The sequence below is a fragment of the Procambarus clarkii genome, chromosome 26 (assembly GCF_040958095.1).
Source record: "Procambarus clarkii isolate CNS0578487 chromosome 26, FALCON_Pclarkii_2.0, whole genome shotgun sequence".
Lineage (NCBI taxonomy): Eukaryota > Metazoa > Arthropoda > Malacostraca > Decapoda > Cambaridae > Procambarus > Procambarus clarkii.
In genome coordinates, this window is record NC_091175.1 from 20,847,030 (window position 1) to 20,874,495 (window position 27,466).

The 27,466-nt window shown below is 39.9% G+C and overlaps 1 protein-coding gene across 3 annotated transcripts in view; it reads left to right on the top strand.

Annotated features, from left to right (window-relative positions):
* Cad99C (cadherin 99C) overlaps positions 1-27,466 on the top strand; it is a 226,593-nt gene that overhangs the window by 172,555 nt on the left and 26,572 nt on the right. For all 3 annotated transcript variants that reach the window (XM_069331962.1, XM_069331961.1, XM_069331960.1), the window contains exons 16-26: positions 4,969-5,124; positions 5,302-5,430; positions 5,721-5,921; positions 8,942-9,094; positions 11,693-11,854; positions 16,279-16,395; positions 17,511-17,760; positions 19,676-19,824; positions 21,836-21,976; positions 23,641-23,889; positions 25,495-25,603. In XM_069331962.1, coding sequence (XP_069188063.1) covers positions 4,969-5,124; positions 5,302-5,430; positions 5,721-5,921; positions 8,942-9,094; positions 11,693-11,854; positions 16,279-16,395; positions 17,511-17,760; positions 19,676-19,824; positions 21,836-21,976; positions 23,641-23,889; positions 25,495-25,603 — 1,816 coding nt within the window. The remainder of the gene's footprint in view (positions 1-4,968; positions 5,125-5,301; positions 5,431-5,720; positions 5,922-8,941; positions 9,095-11,692; positions 11,855-16,278; positions 16,396-17,510; positions 17,761-19,675; positions 19,825-21,835; positions 21,977-23,640; positions 23,890-25,494; positions 25,604-27,466) is intronic.

Sequence of the window (27,466 nt, forward strand, 5' to 3'; positions counted from 1 at the left end):
CCAGATAAACTAAGTGGTACAAGTCCGGGTGAATAAAGCATTCCTGAATTAGAATTTAATCTTGATGGAAGACAGGAGCTTCATACTTAGCCAAGAACAATAGTTGGCTGCTACAACCTCAAGAACATTTTACCAAGGCACAATAACCAGGAATCTTGGTCCTGATGGAAGGCATGCAGGTCACTTACACAATTCCTGAATGCCAAACCCAAGAGGAATGGCACCTTAAGTGTAACATCCAGTGACCACTTGGCTCCAGAGGCAAATGAACCAGCCTAAGACAGAAGCAGGGGCCCCTTAAGCTTAACGAAGGGAGGAGATGCCAGATGAAGATAAAATTGAAACAAGAGCAGCTCAGAGAGTGCCAAATTGTAGATGGTGATATGAGGCATAAGCTCATCAATCATGACAAAGGATAACAACAAGAATTGGCACAAATGAGACCTGATAAAACATAAAAAATTCTTAAAGAGGCACCATGCATCCTCATACTAGCACCAAGATGATACCAGGGAATGGAAAATAAGAATCCCTGCCACCCGTCTCCCATACAGATGGTGGTAGAAACTCTAAAAATACTAGATGTGAACAGTGGTGCAGAGATAACAACCATCATTGTAAGTCCAACTTCCTACTACTGGTCACTTGAGAAAGGAGGAGTTCCATAAAGGGGACTAAATTTGGGGCAATGTGAGTTGAGGGCCATGAACCAGGGTTGAATCTTCCCCGTGGGAGTGAGGGAAATGTTACAGCTTGCAAAGCTTTTCAACTTGGACAACATGGGAAGCAGAATTTAAACCAGAAGGAAGTATTACATTAAAGTCTATATGGATTGGTCCAGCTAAAATACATCCAAAGCTGAAGCCTCTCAATTGGAGAATAGAGCAATGTACACTGGCAGTCAAGAGCTTTATGTAGAGGCAAACAAATCCAGTTAAGGATGGTACAATTTCTCACATATTCAAATTAAGGTACTCATGTCCACCTCTGATTCCTTTAAAATAGGACAGAACCAGGAGAGAGTATCCACAAGCACATTCAACATCCTCAAATTTTGGACTGCACAATGGACTAAACTCTGAGAATCAAGAAGACAAGGCTGTTAGTCTTTAAACATTAAGAGCCAAAGGTCTGATCAATTGGGATGTGGTTCCAGCATCATAATACAAACTGCAGCATCCAATAATCTAGCCGAGCAGAACATCAACAATGAGACCTTGTCAGAGACCGAGCCGCAAATATACTGACCATTAGAACTACCTTGAAGTAGATAGAGAATGATGAGAACTTCAGAAACTCCAGATCTAATAGTAGCCATAAATAAAGAAGGCTGACAAAGTTGCAAATTTCCTTCAGTGGGTGTGAGTGTGATATGGTTGTGAGGATAACCTCTTGGATGACATCACACACCCACCTAATGAAAGAGGTGAAGTGTAGTGCCTTGGTGTAGGAAAATACAGACTAAAGATTAACTCTTAAGTTGCTAAAGGGTCCTGAGGAGATTTACACCCTTGTGCACAAGAAAAAAAATTCTAACAAAATTTTTTGTCTTCTAAAAATGTTAATTTGTATTCCCTGAGCATGGGAAAAAAAATCGTATGTGACATATTTTGGGTGCAATAGGCCGAGGAAGTCTGGCAGAATGTGGGCGTTGACAGAGCAGTCATCAGAGGCGGTCAGCGTCACCTGAGCTGTCAGGTGGGAGTTGCCACAAAGATATTATTACCTAATTATTTCAATGTCTCTGATTGATTTTTTCTTAGTTTTTTGCAGTAATATTATTCAATAGTGTATAGTGTGATAGATTTATATAATAAAATGTGTGAATCATCACTATACTCAAAAGTATGATGTTCATATTAGTGATTCAATTATTACGTTCATAAAACAATAAACATAGTTTTGCTGTTATTACACTGTATACACACATTATATATAAGTATCTACATGTTTTGTTCACCATAACTCTACAACTAAGCTGATATAGTTAGTTCAGGCACTAAGAGACGTCGCTACACACACAGCTGGCGGCTGCCTCCCTCACTCATTCAAGGTCAGATGCACTAAAATTTCTCCCCCAACAATATTGTTTGTGGTGTTATTACACTATATATACACACATTATATATAAGTATCTACACATTTTGTTCACCACAACTGTACAACTAAGCTGTTATAGTTAGTTCAGGCACTAAGAGATGTCACTACACACACACACACAGTCAGCTGGTGGCTGCCTCCCTCACTGGTTTAAGGCCAGATGCACTAAAATTTCTCCCCCAACAATACTGTTTGTGCTGCTATTACACTATATACACACATTATATATAAGTATCTACATGTTGTATGCACTGTCACTGTACTACACCTAAGCTTGTAGGGTGCCCAAAGAGCATAGTGGCCACCCTCTACACAGCTAGACAAGTCATGCAGACGACGCCATCTCCCTCACCCAAATGGCTCCTCCCAACATAATCCTTTTGCTGTTATTACACTAATACACACATTATATATAAGTATCTACATTTGTGTTCACCATAGAAAACCACTGAGCTGGTATGGTGAATACAGACAATGACAGGTGGCCACACAGTCAGTAAACGACGCTATCTCCCGCCCTCCCTCGGCATTACTCCTCCTACACAACGCTAATTATCACAACAATGCTGCTATTATCACAATCCTGGTCATTTTTATCACAGTTAGGAGTCATCTGTAATACTGTCATTACTAAATAATAGTAGTTACATATTTATTTTGACATTTTTAGGCAATGCTGTGGTCACAAGCTGAACAGCAATGCTGTTAGCTCATGCTGCATGGGCCAGCCCTGGTTGCTCCCACAGTATTGTGGCTCTCACACCAGAGAATATTGCCCACGATTTTTTTTAAACTTTATGTCTGTTTGCAAGAGCCCTGAGGAAGCTGATGTGAACCCCGTGTAGCCGTGGACCATTTGAATCGTGCCCGGCACCCAATAACGTATGTATATACGCCATGCGCATGGTGGGATATGTTACTCAGGGTGTATATGTATGCCATGTGCAGTTTAAGGGTTAAAGAAGAGAACAGAAATAAAATTTGCTAATAGCCTGAAGAAAGTTGCATTGAGCCACAAAAAGGGAAAATGTGATGAACAGAAGATTGAAAACACCAAGGTTTCACTAATAATAATCCATAGTGTAAAGCAGGAGACTAACCTAACCCAAAGAATGAAGGACTAGGTAATCTCTTATTAATAAGAGATGACAAAGACCACAGATATCAAGGACATAACCAAATCTCCAGACAGTGGAAAGGCCTAATAAGGGTAAAAAATTGCTTGCTCAGAGTTGCTTTAATAACACCAGCAAGGTGAAATCCAGAGACATGCTCCCCGCCTCCAATACAGATGACAACAAGGTAACCCTAATGACTCCAAAACTTAAGAATGATGGAAGGACGCAAACCAGTAACATTCATCTGACTGTTTATCTCTGGAAGAGATGAGAACTGGGAAGGAAAGTGGGTGAGGACAACATAAACCCACTTAGGATCTAGGTGAAAGATGTGGCCCACAAAGCTTTAACACTTGTACAATGCTGAAAGAAATGCCTCGACTAGAAAAACTGGCAGAGAAAAAGCCAAGGAACCAGTCTAGATAGAATGAAGCCCATGCTAATGTCTACAAATGACAGAAGCTGAAATATCCCCCCCCCCCCAGAGGGAAAATGATCCAATTAAAGTTGGCAGAATTTATTGCATAATTAAGGTAATTATGACTCGTTCATCTTCTATTCCAATAAAATGGGATTAAATTGGAAGGAGCCCTATGTAAGCACAATTGACAAATCCTGTGAAAAAGTCAGTTTGTGGGTGATACTTAGAAATATCAGAAGTGAGGCTATTACAGGAACAATAGCCAAAATGGAAGGGACTGTATAGAATCCCCCTTGATTAGGCAGAGAACCAATGGGGAATAGGCTAAAACAAGATGGAAATCCCAGCCCTGTGGAAGAGAGAGATGCATAAAAGTGCCTGAAAACTCAAATAATTAAGATTAAATTATTTTTTTTTGTTATTAAGAGCATATATATTCAAGCATGCACTATGCCCAAGTATGCACTATTCTCTTGGATTACTGCTTTGTCCATGCTAACATCTCCACTCTCATCCAGTCACCAGGAACTTCACAGTTTATTCACCTCCCTCACATTGACACATGTACATCAAAACCCCTTGTTCTGTGATGACCTTATATAATGACTTTGAGAAATATACAGTAGGTAACAGGAACGCATCTCGATCGTCACTCGCCAATTGATTCGCCCAACCACTTAGGCTGGACGGTAGAGCGACGTTCTCGCTTCATGCAGGTCGGCATTCAATCCCCAACCTTCTAAGTGGTTGGACACTATTCCTTTACCCGTGTCTTATCCCAAATCCTTATCCTGATCCCTTCAAAGGGCTATATACTTTTAGTGGCTTGGTGCTTTGCCCTGATAATTCCCTCCCTCACCCATTGATTCATTGGCTCGTTCTGTAATTAAAACTTAATTAATTCAAGATAAATCAAATAAGAATGTTTTCATTACTGTTGGAAGTTGTATTGGTCACACATCAGCATTGCCACACGCTGCAATGGTTTTTGGTCTCTCATTCACTGACTCAAAAGAAAGATGCTAAAGACAGTCAAATTCTGAACGACAGATATGGACCTAACTCTTGGAAGTTATAAACGTTGGTTATTAGAAGTAAATTATTGATACATATTGGTTATTTAAACCTTTAAATTATTTACATTAGTTTGTTATATATTTCTTTGCTGCTTCATGTGTTGGTATTTCTATGCCAATATAAATTTATTCATCTATATGCTTTAAATTTTATTGTTCATCCCTAATGATATAAAATAGCATGAACAAAATAAATATCTTGGTCTAAAACGCACCACAAGTACACTTTTATCGTGTTTTAATGTTTCTTTAGGTAATAAAAGCTGAAGATCCAGAAGGTGTATTCAACACTGCAACAGTTAGTATTTCCGTTGGTGATATCAATGACAAGAACCCCGAGTTTATAGGTCTGCCGTACTCCTTCAGGGTCGACGAAGGTCAGCAAGATGCTGTAGTCGGCTCTGTCAAGGTAAAGTACTGAAGCCATGTTAGTCAATGATGTTTGTGTTATGAATAAATATTACAGCATCTTCAACTCTCACTTGACATATTGTAAGTTACTTTATGAACATCATGTGTATTCCATATTTTAAACAATTATGAGATATATGGAATGCATCTCATAATTGTTGAATGATTATTCTAGGCTGAAGATGAAGACTTGGGTGTTAATGGAGAAGTTTTTTATTCTGTACCGGAGAATTCTCCCTTCAATATTGCAAGCAACACGGGTGAGATCAGAACCAAGCAAGCACTCGACTATGAGAAACAGCAGGTTAGTCAGCTTTCCTGTAATTAGCATAGAAATATAGAAAATATTAACGATAAAAATCGGATGTTAACGGATGTAACATTGATTATGCAAAGTATTTTAAATATGGTTAACCCCATGATGTAAGAAATATTGTTATGTATAGAAAATAGCAGCACAATTCATGGTTGGTAAATATTATACTCTAATTATTTTTGTTAAAATATACTATAAAGGTATGATGGTGGGGGAGGTGTAAGGGGTGGTGAGTGGCAGTCAGCACGAGAATAAGACAAGTGGTATTTCTTCACCAGGTGCACTTATTAGTGGTGACGGCCAAGGACGGTGCAGCTGACCCTCGCCTTTCCACAGCAACAGTGACAGTGTTGGTCAGTGATGTTGGAGACGAGCCACCTGTGTTTTCTCAGCAGGTGTACGAGGCCACCGTACCTGAAAATGTTGCCGATTCTCTCCTCACCACTGTTGTTGCAACAGACCCGGACACCAAACCAGTAGTAAGTTGTTCTTTCTCTTTCCACTACCACCCACAAGATGGGTATGGGGTGCATAATAAATGAACTAAACTAACTAAAACTTTCTCTGTCAGCATGTAGTCAAGTATTGGTGCAATAATATTAATTTGTATAATTGAATATTGAAAATTTGAAGATTTCAAAATATTACTTTTATACAGATGAAGTAGAAAGTTTCTCAACCTATATTGTACTTTATTGAGAAGTAAAATCTAGAAGCACCTAATTTCCTCACCAAAGTACCCCACCTTGATCTACTGGTTTGTCTAGTGCCCTACTATATACTGTTTACAAATGTAACTCCATCAGAAGCATTCTTAATTTTTTCCACTTTTCCCTAATAGTAGTTCCATGCACAATATTCATTACCTAAATTTATGCAGGAAGTGCCGGCATTCATGTTAACTAAAATATGTCCACTAGTTTTAATTACTTCATTTCAAGTTGACTGCACTTCTGTTCACTTGTAAACCACTGTAAATTCTCAATGTGTGCTTTTAACAACTTTGTCAGCTTTGAGACTTGCCTAAAACAATGTGTTAATAATTTTGCTAAGAAATTACCACTTAATCACTAACATTTTTAATTAAATAACCATTTCAACCTTCTTGTAAGTAAATAGACTAATTCATCCAATTGTACTACAGTGGTGACTCTAAGCTTCTTTTTGGGGAACATGAAATAAACTACTGTGAAGGAGTTCATCAGTGATGCCTTAGCCCCTCATTTCTGCTTTGCTATCAAGGGAGTCACTGATAGTCTGACAAGCGAGCTAAACATCTGATACCTAGATGATAGCACTCTTGCCAGTATCCCAGGTACTATTATGAAGTATTATTACCATTATTACCATAAGGAAAATCCAGGAGCAAGTAGCAACTTTAGGCCTCATTCTCAATGCATCCAAATGTGAAATAGTCTCCCCCAACTCGGACATTACTGTACCAAATAAAAACTGTTCTTCCAGACATTCTCACTTGAAAAAACCTAACTGGACCCTCCTGGGTGCCCCTGTTGGTCTGCAAGCAATTGAAGTCCAAATTAAACGAGTATGTCACCCTTCAGAAGTCCATACTGGGGAAAGTCCTGAACCTCCGATCGGATGACTCTCAATGGGGAGCAAGAACACTCTTCGTAAGATTCGGTGGCCTAAGTGTTCACACAGCCTCCTAAATTGCTCTACCAGCCTTCCTATACATTGAATTACCTTGTAAGAGATATCCTAGTAGAACCTCTGGGTGATTTGGAAGAGATACACGATCCTGACTTTATTCGATGTTCAAATCAGTGGGATGCTCTTGCTGCCCTAACATCCAACTTTGATTAAAAAAAAAAAAAAAATCACAGTCCAACTGGGACAGCCCAGTAGTGGAAAAAATAGTTGATGCCATGCTTAGTGCTAAAACATCTGATAAGGAGAAAGCCCACCTCAGAGCAGAGCGTGCCCCTTCCCTTCCAATGCAGGAGATTTTTTCGCAGTGCCCATGTCTGCAACAGGCATGTATCTAGATCCAGAGGCCCACCGTGTAGCAGTGGCCCTCCACCTTGGTGCCCTAATTCACACTGAATAAAAGTGCATATGCAACAGGGTGGTAGCAGACCAATATAGGATGCACTGCAGAAGCTCCAAGGGCTGGCATGCAAGACACACTGAAGTTAACGACATCATCAAGAGGCGCCTCGGCTCGGTGCCCAGCAGAGAGAGAACCACGCATCATAACGGTCCAAAACCCAGACAATCCCACGCTTCACCCAGATGGTTTAACAATATACCCCTGGAAGAGAGGCAAACAGCTGGTGTGGGACTACACATGGGTATCGCTGACACCTATACCCACCTCATTGCTGATCAAGCAGGTGGTGCAGCCAACCACAGGGAAACAGCAAAATCAAACAAATACAGGCAACTGGAAAGTTAATACACCTTTGTTCCTATAGTATCTGAGAGGCTCGGCCCAAGAGCTGCCAGTTTCAGCGCCTCAGTGTGGTAATCCAGAAGGTAAATCCCTGCTGTGTCCTCAGTTCCTGTCCGGAAGCAGAGGAACTTCAAGAGCTCCAGAACTTTTAATTGCAAATTGCATTCACCAATGTATAACTTGTAACCTTTAAATATCCAATAAAGCAAAACAAAACACACAAAGAAGGGGGGGGGGTAAGACAAAAGAACAGGGAAACTGCAATGTAGGGGACCCAAAAATTGCCTGTAATGCATTGTGTGTGTGCTTTTCTCTGAGATTATGGGTCCCCTTCCTCCAGCTAGATGTGGTACCCCCCTTCTCTTGTTATTAAAAGAAAAGAATAAATAAATAAATAAATAACAAAAGTCTTTACATGGGTGAAACTCAAGTCAACAGTTATGGCTCTCTGATTCTGGTCTTTCAGCCACACAGATGCTTTGATTTTTGCTGTCTTTTTCTTAATGGTGTCTATGACTGATACTGTATGTTCACATTTTACACATGATGGTGTGCAGAGGCAGACACCCCCACCTCCATACAGATTTGATACTCATCTCTAATGCTTGGGGTAAGCATGAGAGTACCGACGCATGTACACTACACAATAGCTTATATAAGCAACTCTCACAGTGCTGGACCAGCCTTGGTGCAAGCCTTATGTTTTGCACAAGAGTGAATCTTCCCCACAGCAACTTGGAATTAAATTGTTTAAAATATATTCGTACATCTCTAAATTCGCACACTCCAAACTCGCTCAAATCAATGGACAGTGGTATTGGTGTAATTGCACATTTTCTGTGTTTACCTGCATTGCACCAATTTTATATGATGCTATTAAATTTTGTAAGTAGGCAAATAACTTCATTGTAGTTCCTATGTCTACTTGTCGTTTACATTTTGTAGGTTGCCTCACTGTTAATTAGTGCTCATGAATTTGAGTGGTGCTGCATTACAAGATAAATAATGTTTATCAATTGAACTGTTGTTTCATTCTTATATATAAAATTCAATGGATAAAAATATAAAATTTGCTTACAATTTCAGATTACCTATGTAATGGTGAATGGGGATTCAAAACTATTTAGTGTGGAGCCTGAAACAGGCCGCATTACTACCGTCCGGGGCTTGGATTACGAGGCCTCTCCCAGACACACCATAATTGTTGGTACCCTGGAGAATACAGATGGTGGCCCACAGGTGAGAGAACATCTTATCAGTATGTGACAATGGTGTCAACCCAAAGATCAGTTTTTCAGTTTCAAAATAGAATAGTAGACATCTTATCTTATACAATTAAACAAAAATGGCAGGTATTAATTGAATTAACTGATGATATGAGGTTTTATCAAATTTGGCAGAAATTCTTCTTCAAGGCTTTATTTTCATTTAAATTAGGGGGGTTATTTATGGTCATATATATAAATAAATAATATATACAGTATATACTAAGTATGTATGTAACAGGGGGTAAGGCTACCTCGCATTGATTACTGGGGCAATATGCTGGATGTTTCGTAGTGTTCTCGAAGATGGCAGTACTCGCCTACTTGTGCTTATGGAGGTTGAACTTTGGCTTTTTGGTCCCACCTCTCAACTGTCAATCAACTGGTAATTACCTAAGTGTACTTACAAGATGAGAGCTGTGCTTGTGGTGTCCCGTCTTCCCAGCACTCTTTGTCATATAACGCTTTGAAATTACTGATGGTTTTGGGCTCCACCACCTTTTCACCTAACTTGTTCCAACCGTCTACCACTCTGTTTACAAAAGTGAATTTTCTTATATTTCTCTGGCAGCTTTGTTTCATTAGTTTAAATCTATGACCTCATCTTCTTGAAGTTCCAGGTCTCGGGAATTCTTCCCTATCAATTTTATCGATTCTTGTTACAATTTTGTACGTAGTGATCATATTTCCTCTTTTTCTTCTAGCTTCTAGTTTTTACATATTTAATGCCTCTAACCTCTCCTTGTAGCTCTTGTCCTTCAGTTCTGGGAGCCACTTAGTGACATGTCTTTGCACGTTTTCCAGTTTGTTGTTGATGTACAGGTTCCTGAGCTTATTGGGCTCTATCATATCTACACTTGAAACTGTGCATGGAGTCTACCTCCACCACATCACTTCCTAATGCATTTCATTTATTAACTACTCTGACACTAAAAAAAATTCTTTCTAATGTGCATCTATGGCTCATTTGGGCACTCAGTTTTCACCTGTGTCCCCAAGTGTATGTGCCCCTTGTGTTAAATAAACTGTCTTTGTCTACCCTATCAATTCCTTTGAGAATCTTGTATGTGGTTTTCATGTCCCCCCTAACTCTTCTGTCTTCCAGCAACATGAGGTTTAATTCCCGTAGTCTAACCCTCATAGCCCATGCCCCTCAGTTTGGGCACGAGTCTGGTGGTCACTAGTCACACACGGGCAGTGTGTGTAACCTAGTGTTTGATGTGTAATGCATTGCCAATCTCTAATCTTCTGTTGTCCAGTTTGGGACTCTTTTTCTAAGGCTCTTCTACTGCTGACACTTGCCTCTGGTTGTAGGGCATTACTGTCATCTGCTGCTGTCTTTTTTCTGGTGAAGAATGAGTTGGTGGGCTTCTGGAGGGGTCCCCTGGTTGTTGATGCTTGGTTGGTTAGATTGGGTAGTGCATCATGTGCTGCATCCAGTGGTGGCTTCCTGCCACTGATTCTGCCTTGGTGGATGCTTTATGGGCTGATTTGGTTTTGTTGGTTCCCTCCTCCAAGGCTTTTATTTCCGACCCTTGAAAATTATCTGCAGTGTCGTCAAGTTTAGCCAATCTATTGCCTACCCCCATGCCCATGATGTTTCGATATACACTTATCTCACGGCAGTTTTTGTTAACATGCCTTGGGCTGAAATTTGAGCATGGGGGTTTCAGCAATTTATCAGGGTTCTGGCGGTCCAGTATTTGGTTAATTTTCCTGGACCTCGTTGTGTCTGTCACATTGGGTTGTCTGTCACATTGGGTTGTTTCTGTCTGCCTGGAATCTCGTCTTTATTCTGACTACCAGCTGTTTCTTGTTCATGGTGAGTCTCTCTTTCTTTTCTGTGGGTAGTTATGCAGCTCTTCCCTCCCTGGGAGCAGGAAGAGGGAGGTCCAGACCCCCCCACATTTGCTCCCCCCTCCCAGGGAGGGGGGAACTACATAGACAGCATCGCAGTGGCAATGGTGACGTCATGCTTGCTTGCTTGTTTTCGGTTTGGGGAGTTCTGCTTGCTAGTTCAGCTTTTGGTCACAATTTTTAACCAGCTGTAGTTTGTTTTGGGACCCCTACCTTTCTGGGTGCCTAACCCGATAGATGGCAGAACATAGAATGCTTCCAATCACATGGGGGGTTCCTGTAGGCCATTGCTCCTCATGCCTCTCTGAGAGGGCCAGGTTCTGGCTCATGGTCCCTGGTAAGCTAAGAACTCCAATCGAATTGACTGATGCCATGATCCAATATATGCATATCAGCCCGGTATACCTCCGGGGAGCCTCCAGGACTCGCCCAGAAAATGGCGTTTCATTACATTCAACGCTGTTTTTTTTTTTATGTTGACATCCATCTAGTGCAGTCTAAGAGTGAAGCTTTACAATAATTTATAGTAGAGACTGTTATGTTTATTAGTGGTAGGCCACTGAGCACTACTTGGAGAAAAACTGTCATTTCTGCACATGCAGCACATTGCTATATAGTACTGCGAGAATTATGTTGTTATAGATCTTGGTTATTGCCAAATGTAGGTTTGATCTTATTCAGTGTATTTGTATTTGTTTGTCTTTCATATTATCAGTCAACATGCTCAGTGTTGGTGACAGTGAAAGATGCCAATGATAACCCTCCAGTGTTTACCATGCCGCTGCGACCCATCACCATCCCGGAAGCATCACCCCCTGGTACTTTAGTGGCTACCATTATGGCTTCTGATGCAGATGGTACTAAACCTAACAATGTAGTAAGTATAATACTTTACTTTGTACTCCTTGTGTGTGGGTTCTGGGGATCAATGTCGGCCCAGTCTCCGACCAGGCATCCCGGTTGGTCGTCTGATCAACCAGGTTGTTGGACTCTGTTGCTTGCAGCCTGCCATATAAATCACAGCCTGGTTAATCAGGTATTCTTTGGAGGTGTTTGTCAAGTGCTCTCTTGAACATTGTGAGAGGCCGGCCGTTTTTGCACTATTTTGCACATTCTGCCATGGCTACTGCTTTCATATGATGTAATCGCCATGTTCAGATTTGGAACCAGTCCCCTCTAATATCTCTCTCGCCTGCACTCTACAGAATACAGATTTAGAACTTAATTGATCCCAGTAAGTAAGATGATTTATAGAATGAATCCTAGCAGTAAAGGATCTTTGCACGCTCTCTAGGTCGCCAATTTCTCTGGCATATTTTTATCTGATTAATTGATCTGATTCATCAATGATTCCATGTTCCTCTTTAGATTTCCCTCCTGCTAGTGTACACAGATATCAACCAGTTACAAAAGTTGCAAGACAAACTTTTAATGGTGGCATTATTTTCAATGTACACATACATAAAATCTTTTCTATTAATCCAGTTAGAGCAAATTTGTGAAGACATGAAGAGAAAATGGGGAGCTGAATAATAGGAAAGTGATAATACTTCAATTGAAAATTGAAGTTTTTTCAATTGAAGAAAATTGAAAGAGAGAAATTCAAAAGTAATATTTGGCATTGAGAAATTGAGCTGATGTCTGTAAGTTTATGATGAGTCCTTGTAAATGTCAGGGGCCTGACAGCTGAGTGGACAGCACTTCGGATTCGTAGTCCTGAGGGTCCGAGTTTGATTCTCAGTGGAGGCGGAAACAAATGGGCAGTTTCTTTCACCCTGATTCTCCTGTTACCTAGCAGTAAATAGGTACCTGGGAGTTGCAGCTGCTACGGGCTGTTTCCTGGGGATGTGTAACAAAAAGGAGGCCTGGTCGAGGACCGGGCCGTGGGGACGCTAAGCCCCGAAATCATCTCAAGATGTGCAAAATAAAGAGCGACACTACTGTGCATAATAACAATGACAGTGATTCTTCTAACGCAATATCATATATTGAAGCTAAGCTTGTTATTCACTGCATAACACATACACACTGGAAAAAAGCAGATTATATGAAGACAAAAACCATGCAGGAAGTGAGGTCCGCTTTAAAGTTGAGGAACAAAACGTGATCTTGAGGAAGATGCTTATATGTGTGTGGTGTTTGAACAGTGTAACAGTTTGAACAGTTTGCTCAGCCCATTCTCTAGATTTGCCACTTTTACAAAAATGCAATTAGTTTTTCTAACCACAAATGTACAAACATAAGCAACTCTTCCCAACTTATGGAGGTTGATGCATAGAAAATGTTAATATTACAGTTCTGTAATGGTAATAACTCATATTTTTAATGGTTGTGTTGATTCTATACAAAATGCGACATATTGGGCGAGAGGACAGGTTGCATTGATAACCAGAAGTACAGGACCATATAGAGAATTTGGGTGTGAAATGGAAATGGGTTAATTATTCACACATCTAGAGTCCATAAAATATTAATACCCATTGTTGGAGACATGAAGCCTGTACTTAGGTGTGTATCCAGGTCCTCCCTAGGTCAATTTACTGACCTTCCCAAGGATGCATCTCAGAAAAGTTGCCTAAATCCTGGGTACCTATATACTGTACTTTACTGCTATATCAACAAAGGCAGCAGCTTGGGAGAGCCTGACAGCTGACAGCCTGGGGAGCCTGACAGCTGGGTGGACAGCGCTTTGGATTCGTAGTCCTGAGGTTCCGGGTTCGATCCCCGGTGGAGGTGGAGACAAATGGGCAAACTGTTTCTTTCACCCTAATGCCCCTGTTACCTAGCAGTAAATAGGTACCTAGGAGTTAGACAGCTGCTACGCGGTGCTTCCTGGGGGTGGAGGCCTGGTCGAGGACCGGGCCGCGGGGACACTAAGCCCCGAAATCATCTCAAGATAACCTCAAGATGACAGGAAACTTGCCCGAACATTTCTGGCCCACCTGGGGATCAGACCCATGATTCCCGATTGTGAGTCGAGAATGTAGACCACTGTACTACAGGAAAGGAGGGAGAATATTGAGAGGAGATGGAATCTTGCGGTTAAAATTACAGATCGCTTTTAATTGCATGTAAAGATTTAGTGAGAAGGAATCAACTTCAGAGTTATGAGAGAATATGGTACCTAAGGATATTAAAGAAAAGTGTGTACATTTATGGCACACCACGGATGCAGCTGGAAGTGCAGTTGTTCTGACAATGGGCGATAGCTTGTACTTTGAGTGGGGAGTCCGTATAAACAACTGGGCCTCTACCCTTCAGACCGAACTATTTGCCTTGATCCTTGCACTGAAATGTGTACAAGTCTCCAAACTTGATACATTAATTGTGACTCCTTATCCTTAATTGCTCTCAACTCTTTAAGACATAACTGTAACATGTTCGTGTCCGAAGCTAGACACAAATACAACCAAATTATTAAGGATGGTAACAGAGTCCATTTCATGTAATTACCTAAGTGTAATTACACTTAGGTAATTACATGAAATGGACTCCGTTACCATCCTTAATAATTTTGTTGTATTTGTGTCTAGCTTCGGACACGAACATGTTACAGTTATGTCTTAAAGTTATGTGGTCTCCATCTTATGTTGGCCTCCGAATGCATGATAGAGCTGATAAGTTAGCCAAAGAATCTGCCTTTAAAGGAGATGTTGAGTGTAACCTTGGATTGTCAATGAGCAATCCGAGAGCAGCAGTACACCGAGAACTTCAACAAGATCTTGTAGATCTGAGGCAAAGTGAAATCGACACCAGTAATTCCATCTATCATCATACTATCATGCAAGAGGAGCTACACATCTATGGTTCATCCAATAAAATCAGCAGACTTCTAGATGTTACTACTGCTCGGCTTAGACTCGGTTACAAGTATTTCTGGGAATTCTCATTATCTGCCGATGTAGATCTGACCAAATGTAAACTGTGTCAACAAAATTATTCGCACACCCTCCGTCACTATGTGATGGAGTGTGAAAAGATACGTGAATTCAGAGACAATTTTATAACCAATGTACCAACGATGTGTCAATATTTCATTCAAAATTATCTGCTACCAGAAATTTTAGCCAAGTATCCCCAGTTTGCTAACTGTAGGTAGTAACTGAGTGATTGTAACCTATCCACTGCTGCCCACTGGATGGGAGACAGTTGTGCAGGACAAACATATAAATTGTGACACTAGCTCTCCACAAATGTCAGTTGCTTAATTTAGAAACTGTACTTGTGGTCGATCTCGAACCCATTGTTGATGTGACGACTTGTACTGAATTTTGTAACTAGCTCATCAAGATTGTAACTTGCTAAGCTAAATGAATTGTGGGGTTCAGTCCCTGAGCCCATTATGTGCCTCTGTAACCCTTTCCACTACCACCCACAAGATGGGTATGGGGTGCATAATAAATGAACTAAACTAAAAAAACTAAAACATTGATGAAGTTAAAATGAAGATGAAGAGAAGAATTTGAGCTTGAAATATGTGATTATGTGAGGTAGTTCACACTTGGTGTCTGTTCGACGGAATGATCACCAGAAGCCATAGATGAAAAAGCGAACATTTACAAATAAACTTTCAGAAGCCTACAATACAAGATATAGCTTGTAAAAGAAAAGCTGACATTATGGCTCAGAATATATGGTTGTGGGAGAGAGAGAGAAAATGCTCTCCTTGTACTCACCTAGTTTGTGCTTTGGGAGTTGAGCTTTGGCTCTTGGTACCACCTCTCAACTGTTAATCAACTGTTGTACAGATTCTTGAGCCTACTGGGCTCTATCAAATCTACATTTGAAACTGTGTATTGAGTCTGCCTCCACCACATCAATTCTTAATGCATTCTATTTGTTAACGACTCTGATACTGAAAAAAATCTTTCTAATGTCTCTGTGGATCATTTGGGTACCAAGTTTCCACTTGTATTCCCTTGCTTGTGTTCCACGCGTGCTAAACAGTTTGTCTTTATCTACCCAGTTAATTCCCCTGAGAATTGTGTCAGCACTGGAAAGCATGGAGGTACACACAGTGATGGAGTGCTCAAATTTGTATGTGCATCAAGGTCATTTTATATTCTTTTTTTCCATGCCAAAGCACCGAAAATGCTACTCTTTTACATATTTATTTTTAAACTAAGCAAAAATATGTACAAACTTGTTATTATTTTAATGGAATATTTCAGTATTAGTTACATAATAACATGCAAGCATAGTTTTCAGATGGATTTTATAATTAATGTAGTTAAAACAAATCTGAAGATTAAAATGAGTTGTAGCCAATTCTATGCTTTATTTTCTCTCCATGTAAAATAGGTTGAATATGAACTGGTTGGCTATAACAGTGCTCCTGATTATTTTACAATTGAAAATGACACTGGCATCATCACTATCAAAGCTGATCTTCAGGCTGAACAAGACTCTGACTTTGAGGTAAGTTTAAGCTGCTGTTACCATCCATTATCTGTGTACAATATAGGTCACTCTTGTAGTACATATGTAATTATCTCTGGAAATTTCAGGTAATTTTTTTGTATCTACATTTCAATGTTTACAATAAATTGTAATGAGTATATTGTAAAAAGCTTGTAAATTTTCCATAATTATAGAAAGACACGGTGAACTGTAAGAAAATTGTGAAGAACACACAAAAATTGGGAGCAAAATATCTCCGGTAATTAAACATTTTGCTGATGCACTTTCTTCAGGAATAACAGAATGGAGTCATTTGTATGAACACTGTACCAGAGGGACAGAACATGTGACTGAGCATATGGTTTAGTTAATAGTTTTGGTCAAAACCCATGAGCTTAAATATTAAGAGAGCAACATATGACCCAAAATTTCTGAAAGTCAACAAATCTGCAGAGATCATGACCATGAGCAAAAGTTGCTGGCTGACTCAACCTTAACATTGATAAAACCTTCTATATTTTGTTTGGAAATAAATCCACCAATTAACCTAAGAATTAACAATATCCAAATGAGTAACAGAATAGATGGTATGTTGGCCAAACAATACACTAGAATGTGAAGGGACGACGACATTTCGGTCCATCCTGGACCCTTCTCAAGTTGATTGTCGACTTAGAATGGTCTAGGATGGACCGAAACGTTGTCCCTTCACATTCTAGTGTGTGGTTTGGTCAGCATATTTCAGCCACATTATTGTGACTCCTTGTCTATAGAATAGATGGTAAATTCTTTGGTGTTCTCATTAATAACAACTAGAATTTCCAGTACTAAATATAGCAAAAAACGATTTCTAAACACTTCGTATTCTTTCTAAACTCATTCTCCAGGTTCAATCCTGCTGGTTTTTGCTGGGTGATAATTGGTTTCAGGTAGTTTGTGGAGGTATGCACAGATACTGTAAGTTTGATAGGAATAAGTTGGTGAGTAATTTAGTGAGTAGTAGAGTAATTTTGTGAGTAATTAGTGAGTAGTAGAGTAGTAAAAGATCAAGAATGAGAAATATAGTATCTGATGTTTGAAAATATTGTCTCAGGATATTTACTGTAACCAATTCCTGTGACACTATCAAACAGCTAGAGATTGTGGCTCGTGATGGAGGAGAGCCGCAGTTGAGTACCACCTCAACAGCTTCAATATCAATAGAGAGGGCCAGAGTAGAGCCACCACCTGTTGAGGCATGGGCAACGTTCACCGACACCCAGTTCTCTGTTGAAGTCTTGGAGGATGCTCAGGTGGCCACACTGGTGAAGAGACTAACAGTGTTAAACAGACCTGAGGATGGTGAAGCCCTTCGTTGCACTATTATTGATGGAAATACAGAAGGTGAGTGAACATTTTTCATGAAAAACCCATATTTTACTTAGATTTCATAAGGACATTGTATTATGGTGTTTACATTCAGATATGTCAAAAACAAACCTATTTTTCAAGTTCCGTTAATTTAAAATGGTTTCGAAGGCTACACTGAATACCACATTAGGCCACAGTTTTCCCACCCCTGCCCCAGCCTATGTATGTGGGAAATAGGATCATGATAGCAATGAAAAGTAAAAACTTTTGTCATTTTGGATGGAAAAAAATTTCCAACAATTAAAATTTATCTAAAATTTTGTGCAAGTCATTGTATAAGATTTTATAATGAAACAATACACTTAGTATTTTATAACTCACAAATCTGTTTTATATATAATAAATTCTATATTCTTGCACAATAAATGATTTGAAAAAATCAGTTGGAGCAATGCAAGGATTTGAACCAGCAATCTGGGTACTCCCAGCAGTGCCCCTTAACCCACTGCACCACAATGTGCTATGAGTAATTTAACCTGGAATCCTACTGAATCTACTAGGAGTCTTGAGTAGGATCTCGGGTTAAGTTACCTATAGTGTATCATGATAGTGAGTTAAGGCATGTGGCTGGGAGTGTCCAGCTTGCAGGTTTGACTCCCTGCAGTGCTCCAATTGACTCTCATTGATGTATTATGCTAGTGTAACTTCCTTGAATAAATGACTAGATTATGGTACAAAATGGATGAAAATGTCATCTCTCTTTGCTGCTGCTAATGTGCGCATTTAGTGTTTTATTTGTTTCAGTTGATCACTGTGATTTGCATTTATTAACATCAATATATATGATTGTAGTAATTAATGTAGATGTATCTTTTCTACATACATTACTGAATTTGATTTTTCCAAATATAAAATTTTCACTTTGTTCCTCATCTTTCTGCAACACCACCATTAGTCTTTTGACTCATAAGATTAAGGATAGTGTGTTTACTGAAAATACTATGAGATGGGAAGAAAAATGGTATGAGATGGAGTGGAAGTGTAAATAGTATGAGAAGAGGGGGGAGAGGGTGTCAAAGTGTAAGTGTTATGATTATTGGTCAAAGTTTAATATTAATATTGATGAAGAAAGTGTAATTGGTATTTAAGTGAGGACCACTGTCATAAGTGTCAAAGGTCTTCCTTTGACACTTATTGGCACTGTCATAAGTGTCAAAGGAAATAATTCCTGAGGATTATTTCCAGTTGTATTTATAACTGGAGTACTATCTTGCCATTTATGGCATCAGTAGGTAGGCTAGTCCATGGATTTGTTACCACTTTATCACTGTTAGTTAACAGTGATAGAGTCCATGGGTAAAGACAATATAAATGAGTGAGTGTGATGACAGTTGGAAGAAGAGAAAGTTGTAGCAAGTCCACGAGAAATACAACATAAACATGTTTTCCTGATTTGTATCTCTATACCCCTTGTCACAGTGAGGTGAGGATGGTATAAGTGATGTACTTGCCTAGTGATGGGAGTTGCATTAGGTGGTGTAGTAAGTGAAAATCTTGCTTTGCAAGGAATAAATATTTTAGTATAAATCTTGGGCAGGGATGAATGCTCTGGATAAAGTTCTTCTCCGTTATCCACGTGCACTCAGCAGTGATTGAAACAGCGATGTGACTTAATTGAGAAATTGTGTTTTAGGAACAAAATATTAGTAGTAGGTGCCAACATGAGCCAAGGCAGAGAACAGTGCTCAGCCTGCATGCAAATATGAATAGAAGCTAATTCATACTCCTATATCCGTGAAGTGTTTGTTAAATATCAAAACATAAAAATTAAGTTTTATTAGATTTCAAATACAGTACAGTGTACTTAAAAATCATTTTGTAAACAGGATATATGATGTAAAATAATTTATTTTTACAATGTTTACAAAAAAATATATTACCCTTGCAGAAACATTTGGCATAGAAGTAACCCCTGAGAATCATTGTGGCCTGACACTACAAGCACCCCTGGATTTTGAGTCTGCCCAGCACTACTCTCTCACAGTAGCCATGGAGGCCCCCACAGCTCCACCAGACACTGAAAACAGAATTGCAAAGGTAAATTGGTTATGTCTCTTGACAGGATCTCGAAAACATTTTCTTAAAATTATCTTGGGTATGAAGTTAGACATATTGAATTGGTTCTCAATCTTTTCATTCTGTAGCCCTTGAGCTTCTTTCAATCCCAGGACTGAAGGATTGATTAACATTTTGATTTTGATTGTGGAATGATTTAACATTGAGAGGGGGTACATTAACATTAGATTTATCACTAGTTAACATGAACAATGCCTATTAAATTAAGGTGCCACCTGTTTCTAGGATACTGGAGTTTAGTTGCTTCGTTGAACAAGCAGCCCATATGGGTCTACAGACATGTTCTGCTATCTGGCTCTAATGATTTGTTCATCCAAAATGACTATTGTATAGACTGATTATTTGAACTGCAAAGATGCCAAGAGGAGTATCTTTGATTTCCATGATAACTGTATTTTGGTTGTATCTAATTTTAAGTCAGAGATACTTTGACTCAGTTTCATTCATCAATAATGCTGTGTTCAACTTCCATATCACATTCTCTCCCAAAATGCAACCTACAGTATTTTAACAGCATGACAGTATCAGAGTTTCAGCTATTGTAAGATGTGCTTTACTTTATGCAGCTTTTAGAGCAATCATAATGATGCATGGACACAAGTTTCATTTTGGTTTTCCAACAGACTCATTGTCAAACTTAATACACTTGAGAACAGGCACCGTCCCTTTAAAACAGGACAGATTTTTGTCAAAGTTTTAGATTATTGCTGAAGAAATGACATTTCAGTCAAATGTCCAGTCAGCCGTTTCATGAATCCATTTTAAATTACCTTGTGACATCACATAATTCAGTAAATATTTGCTTTGCTTGTTCACAACTGTGATGTTGATAAAGAACTCACTGTATGGCCATTGTAATCTGCATAAGTATTAAAGTATGTTGTATTTATTAATATTACACAGGATGGGCAGGGATCAACTTTAATAATGACAAATATTTGAAACAACTGTAGTCAAGCAGTGTTGGGTGGGTCACTTTTATGAGTCCAGGTGGATGCTTACACCTTGACCATCTTGTCCTTGTTCTTAATTGATGACCACGCACATCAGTTTTGCTCGTTGATTCAACAACTGAAACGTGGTGTGTGGGTGTCATGTGGGTGTCGTGGAGAGGGTGTGGGTGTCAGGTGGGAGTTGGGGTGTGAGTTTCGGGTGGGAGCGGGGTGTGAGTGTTGGGGGCAGTCTCATATTCTAGTAGTGGGGAGTCTGTGGGTTGGTGCTGCTGAGAAGATGACAATGCTGCTGAGTGAGACATCTCTTTCATGACCCACTGTCACACATGATTAGATCAAGAAAAAATGTCTTTTAGTAGGCGAAATACAGTGCACAGCCTATGCATACAGTTTTTAATGATCAATTATTATTTGTCCTAATATTAAATATTATTTCTTTATTTTATTAATAAATTGTTTTAATGTAAGTTGTGTTAGTATGAGCATAGGTTGCCACATATTTGAATTTGTCATCCAGCTGAACTCTCGTTAACCTGAATATCATCTGGGTTAAAAAGATTAAAAAAAAAGAAGTAAAAAAACTTTAATGTAAAATCTTGCCGATTACTGGACTGCAGACTACTGAGCACCTACTGTACTATATATGCTTTAAAAATTTTGTATAATAAAGAACCTAGGGTTTGTGAAGCATAGATGATTTTGATTTACAATTGTGTAACTTTAGATCATTTATCAGTCAAAAATAGAATTTAAAAGAGGTTATATTTTCAGGACCACATCACGTACCCTCATAGCTTCCCTGGCATCAAAAACCGCAGCTTAATTTTATAGCACTTTAAAACTACTGTATATGATAAAATATTTCAGTAAATTTAAATCAGCTGAGAAGGGTTATTTTGAATAAATTTTATACTGAAAATTCATTAAAAATATTGCAGATTTCAAATGTTCCTTCAAATGTCTTTCAATAAGGATGAGGTAAATGGTGTGGAGATGTACTAACAAATCCCCTTCCTCAGGTTGAGATCAGTGTAGCAGATGTGAACGACAATGAGCCAGAGTTTATATTCAAAGCACCTTACAATGATAATACACATGGCAGTTATTTTGCCTTTGTGGCTGAAGATTCACAAATATCTACATCGGTTCTGCAACTTACAGTAAGTAACGGGGTATTTTATTAAGTATGAATTATTATTTCATTATAACACCCTGTCTTTGACCTTTCCTTCCATTTGTGATGACATCAATGGTCAATATTGTAGTAATTTGGCTTTCACCTTAAAAGATTGAGACTGAATTTCCATGGTCATAAATGTTTCAGCTTTATATTATCAGTAGCTACTGCACTATAATTATGAACATTTCATCCCATCTTTGAAGACTAATAGTACTTATAGCTAATATGGATAGAATGTACAAAATATAGATTGTTGCACACCAAGAAGTCAGTGTTTTGTACTACTACCAAAAAAAAAAAAAAAAAACTTAAATGGTGAAACAACCTAACCATAAACTTAACCTAACCTGTCCTAGGACTAACATATGCAATCTTGGTCCTAATTTATAGCATATATGTACTACATTAGGCCTAGGAAGAGTTAAGTTTACAGATATAGTTACAGATTTAGTTTTACAGTTACTGTAAAAACTATATCGGCTACTTGACGTCATGGCAGGCGTTAGCTTTCTGGAGTGGCCACAATACCAGAGTCAGTGGCCTCTTGGCTGTCATCATTAGTAGTTTTGTGCTGCATTTTGCTCTCTGGCCATCTGTTTTCTTTTTTGGCACTTATTAGCAGTTCATGTGCTATATTATTATTTCTTTGGTAGGTGCCATAATAGCAAAAGCAAATAAACCATTCCTCAGATCATTGCTTGAAAAAAGAAGGCGACCAAAGTAAGGAAATAAGTTAATTGCTTGGTGTAGCCAAGTCAACATGAATTATTGTACGCACTTCCAAGAGGGAAAACACTGGTGATACTCCATCACAGAAACATGTCGGGTCATTCCAAGGAAACTTCAAGGTCTTGCTGTAACATGAAGAGTATGTTAAGAATGTTCACAGACCTTGAAGACATTTTCCTGAAATGACCAGACCAATTTTCTGTGATGGCTTGTCACCAATGTTTCCCCCCTCAGAAGCGCACACAATACTTCCTAATGTCGAATTGGCTACACCCAACAATTAACATATTTCCTTACTTTGATGGCCAGTTTCCTTTAAAGCAGTGATTTTAGCAAGTGTTTCTTTGTTCTTATATCACCTAGCAAAATAATAATGTCATACCACCATCACTGTTAACTGCTATAAAACACGGCAAGGTGCCAGAGCAAGACACATCACAACCACTCACTATGAATGCCCAAGGGCAGCCAAGCATTCCAGCTGTGTGACTCTAGGAAGGTAACACACACCCTGACGTCATGTACATACTGTACTTCTGTCTACAATCTTCCACCCATAAGACCACCATCCTATTTTTGCCTTAAATGAGTGCCTCCTCAAGTAGGTGAGTGCATAATTTTGATGAGTACTGTAATGGTTCACCCTCTTGTAAAGTGGACAAGAAGAGAATGGTACACTTGCATTCTGGGGGGTCCAGGCAGGTGTGAGCCCCAGATAATAGGCAGAGGATATTTTTGGAGGCAAGGAACTGGAGAAGATGGGTCAAAGCACAATCTGCCTCTCCTCCCTTAATCACAGGGGATGCAGGGAGATACATTCATATACCTTAACACTGGAAGGAAGTTTTTTCATTGTTCAAAAATGTATATATATTAAGCAATACATTTGAACAAGAAATTCCTAATTCATTACAGGCAAAGGACAAGGACTCAGGAGAATTTGGCCACATACAATATGGCCTAGTTCCAGAGAGTAACCGGGGTGGATACTTCAGTATTGGGCCCACCTCAGGTCTCCTGAGGACGGAGCGCGAGATGTCGTCCGTGCCACGTGAGCTCTTACCGTTCAACTTGACTGTGGTGGCTCGGGATAACCCTAATCATGCTGCTGGGGAGTCGATACCTGGTGGTGATGTGTCGCACTCGACAGCTGTTCCTGTTATTGTAAGTATGGTGCCATCTTCATTGCAAATAATTTATGATTAGGCAACACTTACAGTCACATGCCAACAAATCCCTTTCTTAGTCACTTACTTTTTTATTTCACTCATTCATACAAGAGTGCACACATGGCCAATTTCATGCACTCTGAGCCTTATATCACTATTAGAGAAGAATGAGGGATGATCAATTGGAATCAACAAAAAGTTATTGGAATGGATAAAACAATGATTAAAAACTCAGACTGCAAAGCATTCATACTGGAAAAATACTATTTTGATAGTATAGTACTGCAAAGTTACATTTTAGGGCCAATAGTTTTTATAATACAATATGCACTGAATTTAATGACATCCATATACTGTAAGAGCTCGCTAATTCAGACCCCCATTAACCAAGACCTTTGGGTAATTCAGCTAAAATACTCAAAATTGCCAAACTGACAGAAATCTGGGTTGGTGGGAGTTTTAGCCAAGTTACTGAATGACATTGGAAGACCCATGCTCACCAGAAAGCCAAGGCCCTTCAACTGGTGAAGCCTCAGCAGCAGGTAGCCAGAAATGACATTGGCAATTAAGTGTATAGTAATTTTAGTGCTGTGTTGTGTAACATTAACACTTTCTTTGCACGTTCCCAATCGTAAATATTCCGGGCTCTCCAGGGTGCTGCTCAGTGACCCGTAAAATTTTGATAATCATTTTGCATTTTCTAAGTGATTTGTTGGGTCCAAATCCGAATCCAAAGACCATAGGGCTGGTAAGTGGGGGAAGAAGGATGGGGTGAGGCTGCAGGAAAAGTTGAAAGGGGTTTGGGATAAGAGGGGGGAGGAGGATTTACAGGTGAGTGGCCCAACCACTCTGGGGATTTTAGTGATAGAGGTGATGCTGTGGTGTGGTTTTGGGGTGATACATGATCTGAGATGTGCTCATTTGTGTAGTGCTCTTTTTTTTCTTTTTTTAATACGAAGGGGTGCAGCCAGCTCACTGCATTAGTACCCAGAGAGCTATGCATTCGCAGTTTGAGTTCAGTGGTTTGTTGGGAAAGTGGAGTTTGTATGTTAGACTTTACTCTTCTGGTAATGGGACTTGGGTGAACATTGGGGCTGGTGGTTCCCACTCTTCTTTTGGTTGGCAGGTTGCTCAGAATTCTAGGTTTTGGGAAGCCCCTGTCGTGGATGTAGCTTAGTACTTTTTGCTGGAGGGACATTCTCCTCCTTTTGTGGGGCTGGTCGGGTATTTCATATTTCATAGTTGTATTGTGTATCACAAAGGAGTCTTCACGGTTAGGTAGATTCATGCTCTTCATTTTGTGCACCTCTTGATCGAGAGGCTGTGCAGGCAAATGTTCAGCGGGCCTATTTTCAATCTGGTATGAAGGTTGTCAGTGCGCACCCTGTCTGTAAGTGACACGTTAGCCACAAATCGCAACACACTGTTCTGGATGCTCTGCTCTGTTCTGGATACATATATATATATATATATCTTATTTGTATACAAGATGATAAATTGGGATTGAGAGATTGTGAGAGGGATTTCATAAATAATGATACAGTATTACAATTTTAAATAGTGATGTTAATTATAACAATGATCAATATTTGTGTTGCAGGTAAACCTGGTTCAAGAAAGTCATCGTCTAGTACTTGTTGTGGAAGCTTCTCCAGATCGTGTAAAGGACAGCCGTGATGACTTAGTAGCCGTCTTGCAGGAATACTCAAGTCAGTGCAATATTGTTTCAGCACATTAACTTGTTTATCTATATGTCAGGAGATATAACCCATATTTTAATTTCACACATCAAATACAGTAGTTGATTAATTTACATGTATTCTTATGTAAAGTATTAGCATGATCAAAGCCTTTTATCTATGAACCTGTTAGTCCTGAGTAACTGTTGAAGGTACAGTAATATCTTTTGTGTGTCATCTCAGTTGAGTGCTGTTTTATGCACTTTAAATTTTTTCTGCAATTCATTTCTTTAGTGCTTTGTGAACAAGCTGATGAAAATCTAAAATATTAGCTATACTATATTAGTTTAGTCATAAGTAGAACATTCTTGGAGCAGAGATAATGATCTTGCCTCTTTGGGTAAATCTGGGCACACAACATTTATGTAACATTTGAATAAACATTGATAACTTTGATCTGCACACATTAAATTTGACATATTCCTATTAATCATATTGGGTCTATATACTTGGATTACACCCATCTAACATTCTTACCTTGATTTCCTTCATGATGTCATATCAACACTCGTGCACCCAGTATGCGCCACAACCCACCCCAAGGTGGGCCTGGCATTTCTTGGGAGCGCGCACCCACCCATACTAACATATGTACTCTTTCCAGTATTCTGACCTCACTTGTTGTGCTATGTCATTCATTTTGGTATCAAATTGTTCGCAATCTAAAGACACGTATTTTAAAACTAATCCCATAATGATTGGATAAAAATATAATTTTAACAAATATTTGAAATTTTGACGCAACATACGTTACTAGCGGACATCCATCAATTTATTTATTGACACAGACTGTGATGCCGCTGGACAGAAGTGTTAAATAAAAAACCAGCGTTGAATGTAATGAAACGCCATTTTCTGGGTGAGTCCCGGAGGCTCCCCGGAGCTATCCCAGGCTGATATGCTAATGTCAGACTTTGGCATCAGTCATGTGTATGGAGTTCTTAGGCCTACCAGGGACCACGGCCAGAACTGGGCCCCCTCAGAGAGGCAAGGGGAGCAATGGCCTATAGAAGCCCCCGTGTAGTTGGAAGCATTCTATGTCTGCCATCGACCGGAACAGGCACCCAGAAAGGTAAGCGCCCCAAAACAAACCCCTATTCTGGTTAAAATTGCTACCAAAAACCGAACTAGTGGATAGAACTCCCCAACCGAAAACAAGCAAACTAGTGTGACGTCACACACTGCCGCGCTGCTGTCTGCGCAGCTCCCCCCTCCCCGGGAGGGGGAAGGGGGAGCCCCAGACCCCCCGCGCCGGCTACCCACACCTCAGTTCTTGAGGCTGGATGTCAAAAACGCAAAAAACCGCCGACCGGAGGGAGGGAGGGATGCCGGGGAGCCTCCGGGACTCACCCAGAAAATGGCGTTTCATTACATTCAACGCTGGTTTTCTGGGGGGAGCCCCGTCGGCTCCCCGGAGCTCACTACCCACAGACAGAAAAAGAGGGACTTACCCGGGAGGCGGTCGTCGCTCGCCCCTCAACTCGAAGCCGAGACAACTGGCTGCAACCGCCGACCCAAAGCAACACAGGCCCGACGAGGCCCAGGGACATTCACAAGGTAACGAGCAGCCAGGACCCTGTTCGACTGCCAAAATCCCCGCGCCCGAATATCAGACCAAGACATATTCCCAAAGACGGCAGCAAGAGCCGCGAACTTACGAACGACATGGGCACGGGGATAGACTGCAGGCTGGCTGGACCTAATAACCCTGCGGACAACCTGAGAGACCCGAACCCGCGAACAGGGAAGAAGGGAAACCGGATCAACCCACAGCGCATCCCCGGATACAGAAGCTGTGGCGCGCAAATAACGGCGAAGCGCCGCAACCGGACA